This window comes from Callospermophilus lateralis, chromosome 3 (assembly GCF_048772815.1).
Source record: "Callospermophilus lateralis isolate mCalLat2 chromosome 3, mCalLat2.hap1, whole genome shotgun sequence".
Classification (NCBI taxonomy): Eukaryota; Metazoa; Chordata; class Mammalia; order Rodentia; family Sciuridae; genus Callospermophilus; species Callospermophilus lateralis.
The window spans coordinates 107,917,016-107,929,665 of record NC_135307.1 but is presented as its reverse complement, the minus strand read 5'-3'; the positions used below and the strand labels follow the sequence as shown (position 1 = coordinate 107,929,665).

Below are 12,650 nucleotides of genomic sequence, written 5' to 3'. Positions count from 1 at the left end.
AAAGAAAAAAAGAAAGGATGGCAATGTAGCTTAGATGTAGAACACTGCAGGGTTCAATCCCCAGTGCTACAAAAAAATAAAATCAAAAAATAAAAATAACTAAGAATAAAATAAATAATAAATTAAAAAGATAAAACATTTCTCTCTTTTTACTTACTGTGAGCAGTCAAGAGGAACCAGGTCACTCCTTCAACATTGTATTTAGAAATTTTCTCAGCCAAATATCTAATTTCTTCATTCAACCTTCCACAAATCACAGCATATAAACAAAATTCAGCCAAGTTCTTGGCTACTTTGACTTTTTCTTCATTGCCCAGCATCTTGTTCCTTATTTCCATCTGAAACCTCATCAGAATGGCCTTTACCCTCCGTATTCCTACTAACATTCTATTCATGACCACTAAGGTATTATTCTCTTACAAGACCAAGAATCTCCTCCTGTCCTTCCAAGCCCTCACCAAAATCACCATTCGTAACCCATTCATGACAACATGGACTGGGTGGTTTATTTAAACAGAAATTTATTTCTCATGCTTCTGGAGGCTGGAAAGCCCAAGATCAAGGCACCAACAAATTTGGTGTCTAGTAAGGGCTCACTTCCTCATAGATAGCATCTTTCCTGTACCCTTGCTAGGCGGAAGGGATGAATGAGCTTTCTGGGGGTCTCTTTTATAAGGGCTCCAATCCCATTCATGAGGCCTCCACCTTCATGACCTAATCACTCCCCAAAGGCCCCACCTCCCAATATAATCATCTTGGGGATTAGAATTTCAAAATATGAATTTGGGGGGGACACAGGTATTCAGACCATAGCATCATTCCCCAATGCTTCTTTCCATTCTCTGCCACCTCAGTCATACAGAGAAGATGGTAACTGCCAGGATAACCAGGGACCTGGGCCTAACTGTCAGCAGAGACCTTTCTGGCAATATCCTCAAGGTGATTTGTGCCCTTGACCCCCAAAAGAAAGAATACAGCAATCAGTGTTTGATGTTGCTTGGACAAGATCCTAGGCAGGGCAAGGGGGATTCTGCCTTCCAGGATGCCTGGGGGTCAGGTGCAGGGTGCACCCATCCACCTGGCCTCATGACACACAAGGCTGACCGGGCCTGGGCCCTTCCTGCTGGTGTCTTGCAGAGTGTCTGGTGGAGAGCTGTTTGATTTCCTGGCCCAGAAGGAGTCGCTGAGTGAGGAGGAAGCCACCAGCTTCATTAAGCAGATCCTGGATGGGGTGAACTACCTTCATACAAAGAAAATTGCTCACTTTGATCTTAAGGTCAGTAAGGGGAATAAAGGAAAATCAGCATAGGGAAAAGGGGTCTAGTCCTTCCCAATGTCATTGCCAGCTAGGGCCCAGTGCCTACCTGGCTCTCTTCCCTTACTTTAAAATTCAAATCCTGAGGGCAGCTGGGCACAGTGTCACTCTCCTATAATCCCAGTGATTTGGGAGGCTGAAGCAGGAAGATTGCAAGCTCATGGTCAGCCTGAGCAATGTAGTGAGACCTTGTCTCAAAAATAAAAAGGGGCTGGTAGCTCAGGGGTAGAACAGCCTCAGGTTCAATCCCTAGCACTTTAAAAACCAAAAAGAAAAAAAAGAAAAAAATCCTGAGGGCTAGGGATATAGTTCAGTGGTAGAGCACTTGATTAGCATACACAAGGCTCTGGATTCAATCCCCAGCACCATTAAAAAAAAATAAGTAAAATAAAAATCAATCAGTTAATTAAATAATTGAAACATGGCAAGTGTCCACCTCTTCAGATTCATTTCATCTATCAGACTTTCTGCAAATTAGGGCTGACTTCAAGAAGCTTCTTAATTAACTACAGGCATCTTTTCTCTTCCAGGGGTCAGGTAGGACATAGATTTTAAATAAGTAGACCAGTGACAGGAAACTTAAAACCAAACCCATTTCACAAGATTGAACTTTTCAGTAACAAAGAGCTCTGTCCTGAGTGGGTAGAGGGTTTGGAGAATTGCTAAAGTTGGCTGCCTCTCTGGTCCCTGGGAGCACGGTGCAGCCTCCAGCATTCCTCCACCAGAGACTATAAATCTTTGAGCCCAGGGACCACTGGCTGCCCTCTTCCATCTGACCCCAAACACTGGACATAAACTGCTTCCAGAGCCCACTGATCATTTGTGGTAACTGGCATTGAGGGTTGATAAAGTTCACTCTGACCACATAGGACTTCATGAAGAAAGAATGTGGTCAAAGTAGAAGGATCTGTTCCTTAGTAACTGACCTCAGTCACACAGACATCTGATGAGCCTTGCAGATATCTAACGAATAAAGGTTCTTGAACTTGTGGTCAGACCCATGTTTCTAGGAAGGAGGCCCATTCAGCCTTCTATCCAAAAATCCCTGTGGCCTTTTACCTGGCTCTCTCCTGGATGCCTGGATATTGCTGAGATGCAAAATCACCTGAGGCCTGTTATGGCTTAGTACAGAAGATAGATCAATGGTTCTAAATGTATGATAGAGAGAAGCACAAGGGCACTGGGGATCCAAATGAGGATATACCTAAGACTGGGGTATCAGAGAGGGCTTCCTAGAAGAGATGGTATTTGAGTTGAGTTTTCTGAAGGACTGGCAGGTGTTAGCAGAGGGGAAGGCCCTTCTGAGGAAGAGAGGCCAGCAGATTACACATCATGAAACAGCACAGTTCATTTAGGGAAGTACAGGCAAAGGGAATAAGTGCTAAGTGGCTGGGAAATAGGCCAGGAGAGGGGCAAGAGGCAGACAAAAGGAGTGGGAGCTAAGCCAAGGAGGTTGCACTTTACCCTGAAAGATACAGAGGCCGGGTGAGCAAGGGTGTGTTTCGGAGCCATCCCTCTGGCTGGAGTATGGATAGGATGGGGATGGCCTGGCAGCTGGGGGCCCAGCTAGCAGGCTGATAATCTGGGTGAGACATGAGGAGAGATGGATCCAAGATCTATTGCAGGGCTGGGGTTGTGGCTCAGTGGTAGAGCACTTGCCTGGCATGTATGAGGCCCTGGGTTTGATCCTCAGTACCTCATATAAATTAATAAATAAAATAAAAGATCTATTGACAATCAAAATATATATATTTTTAAAAAAGATTTATTGCAGAGGTCAAACTGAGGATTGATTTGGTACCTAATTCAATGCGGAGATGAGGGAGAGGGCAGGGTTCAGAATGACATGCAATTTCTGGTGTGGGGGACTGGCCCAGAGAAGCTATGGCATGCTCGTAGTCTCCCAGCTGTGCCAAGGTGTAGGCTCAGTTCCCTCACATAGGTTCCTGCCCCAGCTCTTACCCTGCCTCACAGGGTGACCTGCTGTGAATCCCCTTAGCAAGTCCCCCCTTGTTATGTTGATTGTCACAGTATTTTGAATTTAGAAAATATTTCTCTGAGGTGTTGAGTAAAAATTGGGATCACACAGGAGAGTGATGCCTGGGCAGGCCTTGGACTTCAGGGTGGTGATACATTGAACAGGAAATGCTCTGCCTAAACTGCACCTGGGTCTCCTTCCTGTGGACAATTAACTTGTTGTTTTCTTGTGTCTGCTGGCTCCAGAAGACGGTCTCAAAATGGGCTCCTTTGTCTTTCTCTTGCTGGAGCCCTCAGGCCTGATACTGAAACAGGTTCATGGTGTTTGGTTTGCTTCGTGGCAGATCATGTGGTGCAGGCGGGCTGGCTTGGAGTCAGCCAGGTGGGACTTTGCTCCTCACTCCCATGTACCAGGATACATCTGAACCTCAGTTTTTCTTCTTGGATGCAACACATTTTTGTTGCAAATAACAACAGCTACCTGGCAGAGTTGTTGTAACAGAGAGAAGAGGCATGAAGTGCTGAAATGGAATATGTGTTCTGTAATAATAATTGTTATTGTTATTCCCCTTCCCATAATAGAGGAAAAGAGAAGACAACTCATTAGTGTTTCAGGATCTGATAGGCTAAGGAAACGTACTCTGCTAATGCAGTTCTCAATTGCCCAGCAGAGACCTGAGATTGATTGCTAGGTGGAACTGCTGGTGGGGCCTGGGTTGGTATCTAGCTCCTGGGCTCAGTCTGAACATTTCCCATGACCAAGAGGCAGCCCAGGTTTCCCTGAAAGCATGTAGGGTGGTGATGCTGCTAATCCCCACCCATGGCTGTATATCCTTACAGTGTATGGACTTTGAGCTTTCTAACTACCTGACTCATCAATCCCTTCACTCAGGCCCAGCTCAGCAACTTGGGGAAGTGATGAGTAGCTGGAACTCAGAGACATCCCCTCATGGTTGAATAGACGCTTCCTGCATTCAGAATGTGGGTAATGTGTGTCTCCTGGCTGGAACTTTCTTTTTTCTTTTAACTTTCTTCTCTCTCTTTCTCTCTCTCTTCTGTAATAGGGCTCCAACTCAGGGCTTTGTGCATGCTAGGCAAGTGCTCTACCACTGAGCTACATCCCCAGTCCTTTTTGTTTTTTATTTTGACACAGAGTCTCCGTAAGTTGCCAAGGCTTCATAAACTTTTAATCCTCCAATCTTGCTCTCCCAAATTGCTGCAATTACAGGCATGTACCACTCTGTCTAGCTTGTGCTGGGTCCTTGCTACCCATAGGATACATGAATCCATTCTCAGCATGGCATTCAGTCTTTTCTTGCACTGTCTTAGCCCTGTTTCTGGCCTCATTTGCCCTTCCCCACTCCAAAACACCAGCCCTGCACATTTTGGCCTTTCTCCTCCTCCTGTTCATGCTGCTCTCATCCAGGATGCTGCTGCTCTTCCTTTTTCCTCCCCAGTGACTTCCTGATCATTCTTCAAGGCCAGCAGAAGTGGCATTTCCTTTGGCCTTTGCCATCTCTGCAACCTCCAAAAGTATAACTAAGAATTAACCTGCTGGCCAGACATGGTGGTACATGCCTATAATCCCAGTGGCTCAGGAGGGGGAGGCAGGAAGATTGCAAGTTCAAAGCCTCACCAACTTAGTGAAACCCTAAGCAACTTAGTGAGACCCTGTCTCTAAATATAATATTTTTTAAAAGTCTTGGGATATGGCTCAGTGGTTAAGCTCCCCTGGGTTCAATCACTAGATCTAAAAATAAATAAACAAACTAGCCTGCTTCTCTGCTTTTGCTGCCCTTTGTACAAATTTCTGCTAAGAGCATGCATCATTACGAATCACTTTCTTCTGCACAGTGCTTGCCATATGATGAGTCACTCTGTGTTGAATGAATGAATGGATACTTTATAGAAGAACAAATGTGCTTATGGATGTGCAAGGCCCTTTCATGTCTCACTTGGAAAATGTAAATGAGGTTACAGGCAGAGTTTAATTCACTAATGTGAACATTTCTTGAGGACCTGCTATAATCCAGAGGGGAGAGTGACAAATATCAATGTGACATGGCACCTGCCCTCCAGGGGTCCACTGTGTACAGGGAGATGCTCACAGTGACTCCATGGGAGGCCATATAAAATAAACACTAATGGATTCTCACCAAATAATGCCTGCTTCCAAGGGGTGAGCTCTCTGTGTGAACAGAGTGGAGATCATCCTGGTGTGTGTTGCAAATTCACCATAGATGTGGCAAACTGGGGTTGGTAAGGGTAGGTGATGTTGAAGTTACACAGATGGAAGGGACACTGAGGCTGGCTGGCCCTCAGTGCCAGGTGGCACCTGACAAGCCTCCTGCAAGACAAACAACTAGGAAGTGGGGCTTAGTGCCATCCAGGAACCTCACCCATTTCAACACAAATAAAGGTCTTCTAGGGAGTATTTGTACGTGGTTTTATGCTTATTTTGGATTTGGGAGTTTTCCCTGAGTATGGGTGTGTCCCTTCTTTCCCATCCCCACCCTAACCTGATCCAATTTGAAAATCTGAAATGGAAGAGTCTCCAGGACTAAGAGTATTTTAAGCAAAAGAACAAATCATGAGAAATTATTAAAATTGGATGCAAGCCAAAACTCTGAGCGGGCCTTTTGATTTACCCCTGTTGTGCCTGGAATCATCCTCTGTGCTGTTCTTAGGTTCATAGTGTGATCAGGACCAATGGTTAAGCTTTCCTAAGAATGATAATGATAATGCTTTAAGTGTATATGGAATTTTCTAGAATGTAGCATGCTTACACATCTTTTTTTTTCTCATTTAATTCATTGAAGTAGAAGATATTCTCACTTTTTTAACACATAAAGCAATTGAAATTCAGAGAGATTAAATAATTCGCCAAGAATCACACAGATATTGAATGATGAGGACTTGAACTTAATCAGAAAGGAAACTCTATTTCACCAGATGCTAACCATCCAGATTTTTTATTTCCTTAATTCATGCTTTTTTACACACAGTTAATCCAAGGTCTATACTGTGCTATAAACATATTCTTTACATAGTTAATTTCTCATCTGGTTACACTGTTTTCCCTTTCAAATAAGCAATCCCTTCAATTTTAAAAAATTATATGTTATGAATTGCTATAGATGTGATGCATTTGAGAGTTGAACTGGTGTGGGCTTGGGGCACAGGAATACAGAGACAAAAGAGAACTGTGGTCTTCAGTCTGTGGGGGCAGACATGATCCCCATTTTTCAAATGAGGAAACTAAAATAAAAATGCCATCCCTCTCCTTTTTTTGTCCCATGTCCTTTCCCATCACTGTTAAGCTTCTTGCTTCTCCCAGTAGCCCACTGCCCTGCACTGAACCCTGCATAGGCTTGACCTCACTGAAGTATCATGTATCCACCTAGAACTTTTTGGGGGAGGGTACAGGGGATTGAACTCAGAGCACTTGGTTACTGAACCACAGTATTTTATTTAGAGACGGGGCCTCATTGAATTGCTTAGTGCCTTGTTTTTGCTGAGGCTGGCTTTGAACTCATGCTCCTTTTGCCTCAACCTCCCAAGCTGCTGGGATCACAGGCGTGCAACACCATGCCTGGCTCCAACTAGAACTTTTTAAGTCATATCCACAGCCACCATTAGCCCTGCCCTTGCAGTGGAACTCAGCAGGAATGAAAGTGTAATTCTGGAAGCAATTAAGGGGGCAGAATGATCTTGACAGTCAAAAGTCCTGGACTTAAACCTGGTTCTACTACTTATTAGTTGTGTGGCTTCTAATAAATTACTTAACTTTTGTGAGTGTGGCGGTGCACACCTTGAATTCCTGGAGATGGAAGGATGAGGCAGGAGATCCCAGGCTAGCCTCAGCAACTTAGTGAGATGCTGTCTCAAAATAAAGATGCTGAGGATGTACCTTAGTGGTAGAGCACTAGTGTAGTGAACACAAGGTCCTGGGCTCAGTCCCCAGTACCATTAAAACCAATATCAGGAAAGAAAGAAAGAAAGGAAGGAAGGAAGGAAGGAAGGAAGGAAGGAAGAAAGGCTGGGGTTGTAGCTCAGTGGTAGAGCACTTGCCTAGCATGTATAAGGCACTGGGTTTGATCCTCAGCATCACATAAAAATAAATAAATAAAATAAAGCTAAATATATATATATATATATATATATATATATATATATATATATATATGTATGTGTGTGTGTGTGTGTGTGTGTGTGTGTGTGTATACAAACTCAGATAGTAATCTACTTTAGTGAGGTTCTGTGCAGTAGTTTTCTGATAACAGCAAGATCCCTGGGGGGAAATGTATGTGCACGCATAAGTTTACTATGTTTCACTGATTAAAAAAAAAGGTTTGTTACACACTAGTTACAAATAATTAAATACACATATAACATTCTTTATTGTAAATTCCACAGAGCAGAATGATTCTCATAGAACACTTTCCTTGGTTCTTGTCAAACTCTTGTATCAGTTCCAACCTATGGTTGCAGCTAAGTAATGACTGTAATTCCAACAAGAATATTGGCTAAAATTTTTATTTCCATTAAGTAAGGTGAAAATGAAATAAACATGTTGGAACTTTTTGCTAAAGACATAAGTGACTTTTTTGCTGAATGGGACAGCAGATTTTGAATATTGGAAGAATGCTTCATTTTCTGTGCTATTCACACAATAATGGCTGTAGGCAAGGCACCCTTTTAAGTTGAATTTGTTATTAAGTGATCTTCATAATTTTTTGAAGTGTAAAATCAAAGAGAAAATAAATTGGGTCTGGATTTGTAGTGTTTTCCAATTTCTGTGGTGTAAGTCTACCCACTAGCTGATTTCAGGGTACCGACATGATGTCACTGGGATTGGGAAGTAGTGGTATGCAGCAGCAACCCATCATGGAGTACAGGCCAATGGGCATACAGACACAGCAGGCATGAAGAACCTAGAGAGAGTAGAAAATACTAAAACAGAGTATTTTTTTCTAAAAAGGAAGTTACAAGTTTCAATATTTATAATTCTTAACATAAGTTTTAATTCATATGATTTAATTTTTAATTGCTCTTTCAACAACTGGATCACAAAATTCCTGCAAACTTAACAACCTGCTTTCATGAACCAGTAGGCTCCCATACTCTGTAGGCAAAAGGATTTTTTTAAGCAGGATAGTTCCATACTAGACTCAGTGTTGTTGTGGCAGCAGTAATGGAATAATAATGACAGATAACATTTATTGAGCACTTATTTACTATGTAGCTCAGTAGTGGTGTGCTTGCCTGGTATACATGAGGCCCTGAGTTCAATCCCCAGTATGGGGGAAAAAAAAAAAGCCCACAAAAAACCCGAACTATACATGGGCATTTATTGTTATTATTATTATCTATAATTTTGGTGATACTGGTGCTCTACCACTAAATGACATCCCCAGCTTTTTTTATTTTTTATTTTGAGACAGGGTCTTGCTAAATTGCTGAAGCTGGCCTTGAATTTGCAATCCTCCTGCCTAGTCCTCCCAAGTGGCTGGGATTACAAGCATGCTATGCAGGCTCTTTTCTAGGTACCTTGCATGTATTTACTCATTTTATCCATAAAACAACCTTAACAAGAAGGCTCTGTGATTATGTCAGGAAAAGGGGAGGTTGTTAGATGATTCCTAGGGCTTCATAGTGCCTCCTCAGAACCCTTTACTATATTAATCTTTCCATTTGGCAGATGAGGGGTTCAAGGCTCAGAGAACTGAGCAGCTTGCCAAAGTCACACAGCTAACACAGGGCAGAAATGGAACTCAAACCCAAGTCTGTCTAATGACAGAGTTCCCAAATGCAGGGCATCAAGTGACTTGACTTTCTTGTAGAGCTTGCTTTACAACAATGACTCTAAACCCCACTCCTGGTGAGTTTGATTTAGTTGGCATCATATTTTTAATATGATCCCCAGGGAATGACAAGAGGTAAGCATCGTTTGGACAGTTGAGGCCCTCAAAGCACAGTAGGGGCTCAGAATGCCAGTATTCAGACCTAGATTCCTTGCTGGCTAGATGGGGGCACTGACCAGCCTAACCTGACCTGATGGCTTCACAGAGTTGATGAAGGGTCATGCTGGGAGAGCCCACAGCAAATGCTAATTGTCCTATGATACAGACTGCAAAGCCTGTGGACTGACTGGCTCAGCACTGGAAGTGGTCCTAGAATGACCTTGAAGCAAATTCTTATTTCCCTACCTCCCCACCAGAGCATAGAGACAGAAAGGTAGTGGTTTTCTTTCCTGCTTTACCCCTCAGGGCAGCAGGAGGTCAGAGCCAGACAGTGGCCTTCTCCAGTAGAGGAGTGGCCAGAGGCTGTGGTTTGACAAATCCAAGTGCATCCAAGTTCAGGCCCTTTCTTAAGCCACAGCTGTGGGTTTTCTGGGAAAAATATAGAGCTGGAGCAACAAAGTGATGAGGACCAGACCGAGCTTAGAATATCCAGTTTCCCAGCAGGCAGGGGTGATCCCAAGGGAACTCTTGTATCTACTAGAGGAAGGCAGGGGCCATCTGGGAGAGTGGAGCTGGGCATAGCAGTGAACACCTGTAATCCTAGCAACTCAGGAGGCTGAGGCAAGAAGATTGCAAGTTTGAGGCCAACTTCGGTGACTTAGTGAGACCCTGTCAAAAAAATAAAAAGGACTTGAATCAAATGTATGAAATATGATATGTCAGGAGCTATGTAATGTTTTGAACAACTAATAATAATAATATAAAAAAATGTAAAAAAATAAAAAGGGCTGAGAATGTAGATCATTGGTATGGTGCCCCTGGGTTCAATTGCCAGCAACACACACACACACACACACACACACACACACACATTGGGAAAGTGGAAAGTACACAGGATCAGGGTCAACCCCATTGCCTACTAGCTGAGGCCTGTTGGGCAAACACTTAACCTCTCATTCATCAGTTTCTTCATCTGTAAAACCAGAGTGATGACAAGTCCTTACCTCATAGAGTGAGGGTCAAACGTGATGAGTGTAAACTATAAAGTGAACCACTGGCTGGGTGCTTTGAGGAGCACAGGAAGTGCATTTGTCCTCAGTAAGTGTGTGATTCAGCCAGGGAGGCACAGTGGTGCTGCGGGTAGAGAGGCCAGCACAAGAGTGGAGCCTGGAGGGGAAGGGGCTGGGCTGTGGGTTCAGTGACGCTAGCCGGGGAGACAGGATTTTGTCAGGGCCGAGCAGGGTGAATAGCAGTTCAACAGGCAGATGATAATAAAAGATTTCATTTTTAGAAGAAGACATAATCAAGGGAATAGTCACAGGAATAATGATAACAGATACAGGCCACTTGATGTGTCTTGTTTGAGTCTCCTAGAAACCCTTTAGAGGTGGGTTTCATTATTATTCCTAATTTATAGGTGAGAAACCTAAAGCTGAGAGAGGTTACACAACTTGCCCGGCCTGAGGATGCTGGTAATTTTGGATTTGAATCCAGATTCCAAGCCCTGTGCTCTTAGCGGTTACCTATATTGATTCTACAAAAGCAGGATGTGTGAGAGGTACCTATGTGATTGCGCTGACCTGTTCATTCATTTGTCTAGTAAACAATAACTGAGCACCTACTACAATGCCAGCCTCTTAGGTGCTAGAGATGGAAGTGAGGCTCTCCACCAGAGGGTCTCTGGGTGGGAACAACTAGCTGTGGGTGTTGTGGGGGAGTAGGTCACAGCAGACATTTCAGTGTGGGTGCCAGAGCTGGGTGGTGAGGAAGAGAAGGAGCTTATCAGGAAGGTCACTCCAGCAGAGTGATCTGCAGGGGTGGTGGTGAATGTGGAGATAAGGGAATGCAGAAGAAGGCTGTCCAGAGCTGGGAGAGGGTCAGGAGGTCCTTGAATGGAGGTGAATGTTGGCATAGGCTACACTGGAGGCTCGGGGGAAGGGGCTGCCTGTGGTCTCACTCCAGTGTGCCTGAAGGCGAAGGAGGCACAGCAGCTTGGAAACCTGCCACAGAGATCTGGCAGCAAGCAACCTCACTTTCTCAGGTTGCCCAGTGCTGCCTGAATAATCTGGGCTGAACTTGCATTGTCAAGGGAAGGTTCTCAGGCAGTTTCCTTGTCCCCATAGCACAGACATGGCTCAGTCTCAGCTCTGCTGAGTTGAGCAGCCTCATCCAGCAGCAAGCAGGCTATGCAGGCACCTGGAGAGGGCACTGGACTGGGGTTCAGCAGACTTGGGCTCTGCTCCTTGCTCTTGATCTCTCTGGTCTTCTCTATAACATGAAAGGGCTAAATGATCTGTGAGATCCCTTGAAGCCCCAATATTGTGAGCCTGGGGGGTAAAATGGGGTAGGAGGAGGGAAGCAGGGAAGGTCTGTGAAAGGGAACAGTCTTTAACTGAGTGCAGGTGATTCAATCAGTACTCAGTCTGAGCTCCCTGGTGTGACTATTAGTGCTACATCCCAGAAAAGAATGAACACCTGTAGCCCTGTTCTCTGCTATCTCTCTGGGTACTGCTCCTTATATGGACCATCTTTCTGAATCCTCAGAACAACTCCATGACTTGTTAGATGTTGTCCTCATTTTACAATTGGGAAACCAAGGCGCTAAGAGGTCCAATGAGTTTGCCCAGATTTCACATTGTAAGTGGCAGAGCTGAGATTCGAATCCAGGTCTGCCTAACTCCAAATCCTTCTGTTTTGCACTTTACTACATAGCCTCCTGAGGGTGCCTTCATTCTGCATGGGCTCCTGGGCATGCCATGATAGGGCCTTGGGGCACGGGTCCCTCCTGGAGGACCAGCATCTAGTTGGCACTACAGTAGGAAGCTTTGGCCAGATCCAGCAGGACACGAAGGGACATGTTGGTCTCTCCCAAGATGCCTGCCTAGCGAGCAGAGCTTGGTGGGTTTGTTTGGACACACGGAAGGCAGTCCTGCTTCCTGGAGGCGGCTCCACAGGCCCAGAGTCAGGCAATAGCAGTACCTACAGGAGTGTGAGCCCTTCCTCTAGCCATATTTTGGAGATGATGTCAGGTGTGTGGGTGAAGTATCTAGTTAAAGTAAATCAAGCTTCAGGAGAATGACAGGAGTAAAGGAGTATGGATATCCTTGTACCCAGGGGTTGGGCTGGCTTGGGCCCAGCTGTCTGGGACTGTAGCAGCTTTTTCTTCCGTCCTGATCTGGGGTCAGGAGACCTAGCCTTTTCATGTCCTGCCTTGGGTCCCAGAGCAGTGGAATTTTGCCCAGCTCACTTGGTAGTTTGTGCCACCTTGAAATTGCTTACTTAGACCTTCAAGGGGCTTTGGATGGCACCCAGTGTCTAACCTAGAACTGGGGGCTGAGGCTTAGAGAAAGGAAGTATCTAGTCTAAATTCCCATAGCCTTGAGTGATGGAGCTGG

General features: G+C 44.6%; 1 protein-coding gene across 9 annotated transcripts in view; it reads left to right on the top strand.

Moving 5' to 3' along the window:
• Positions 1 to 12,650, top strand: part of Dapk2 (death associated protein kinase 2) — a 140,738-nt gene that overhangs the window by 72,719 nt on the left and 55,369 nt on the right. For 8 of the 9 annotated variants that reach the window (XM_076850918.2, XM_076850921.2, XM_076850919.1 and 5 more), the window contains one exon: positions 1,138 to 1,276. The exons of the other annotated variant lie outside the window; for it this stretch is intronic. In XM_076850918.2, coding sequence (XP_076707033.2) covers positions 1,138 to 1,276 — 139 coding nt within the window. The remainder of the gene's footprint in view (positions 1 to 1,137; positions 1,277 to 12,650) is intronic. 9 annotated transcript variants of the gene reach the window in all.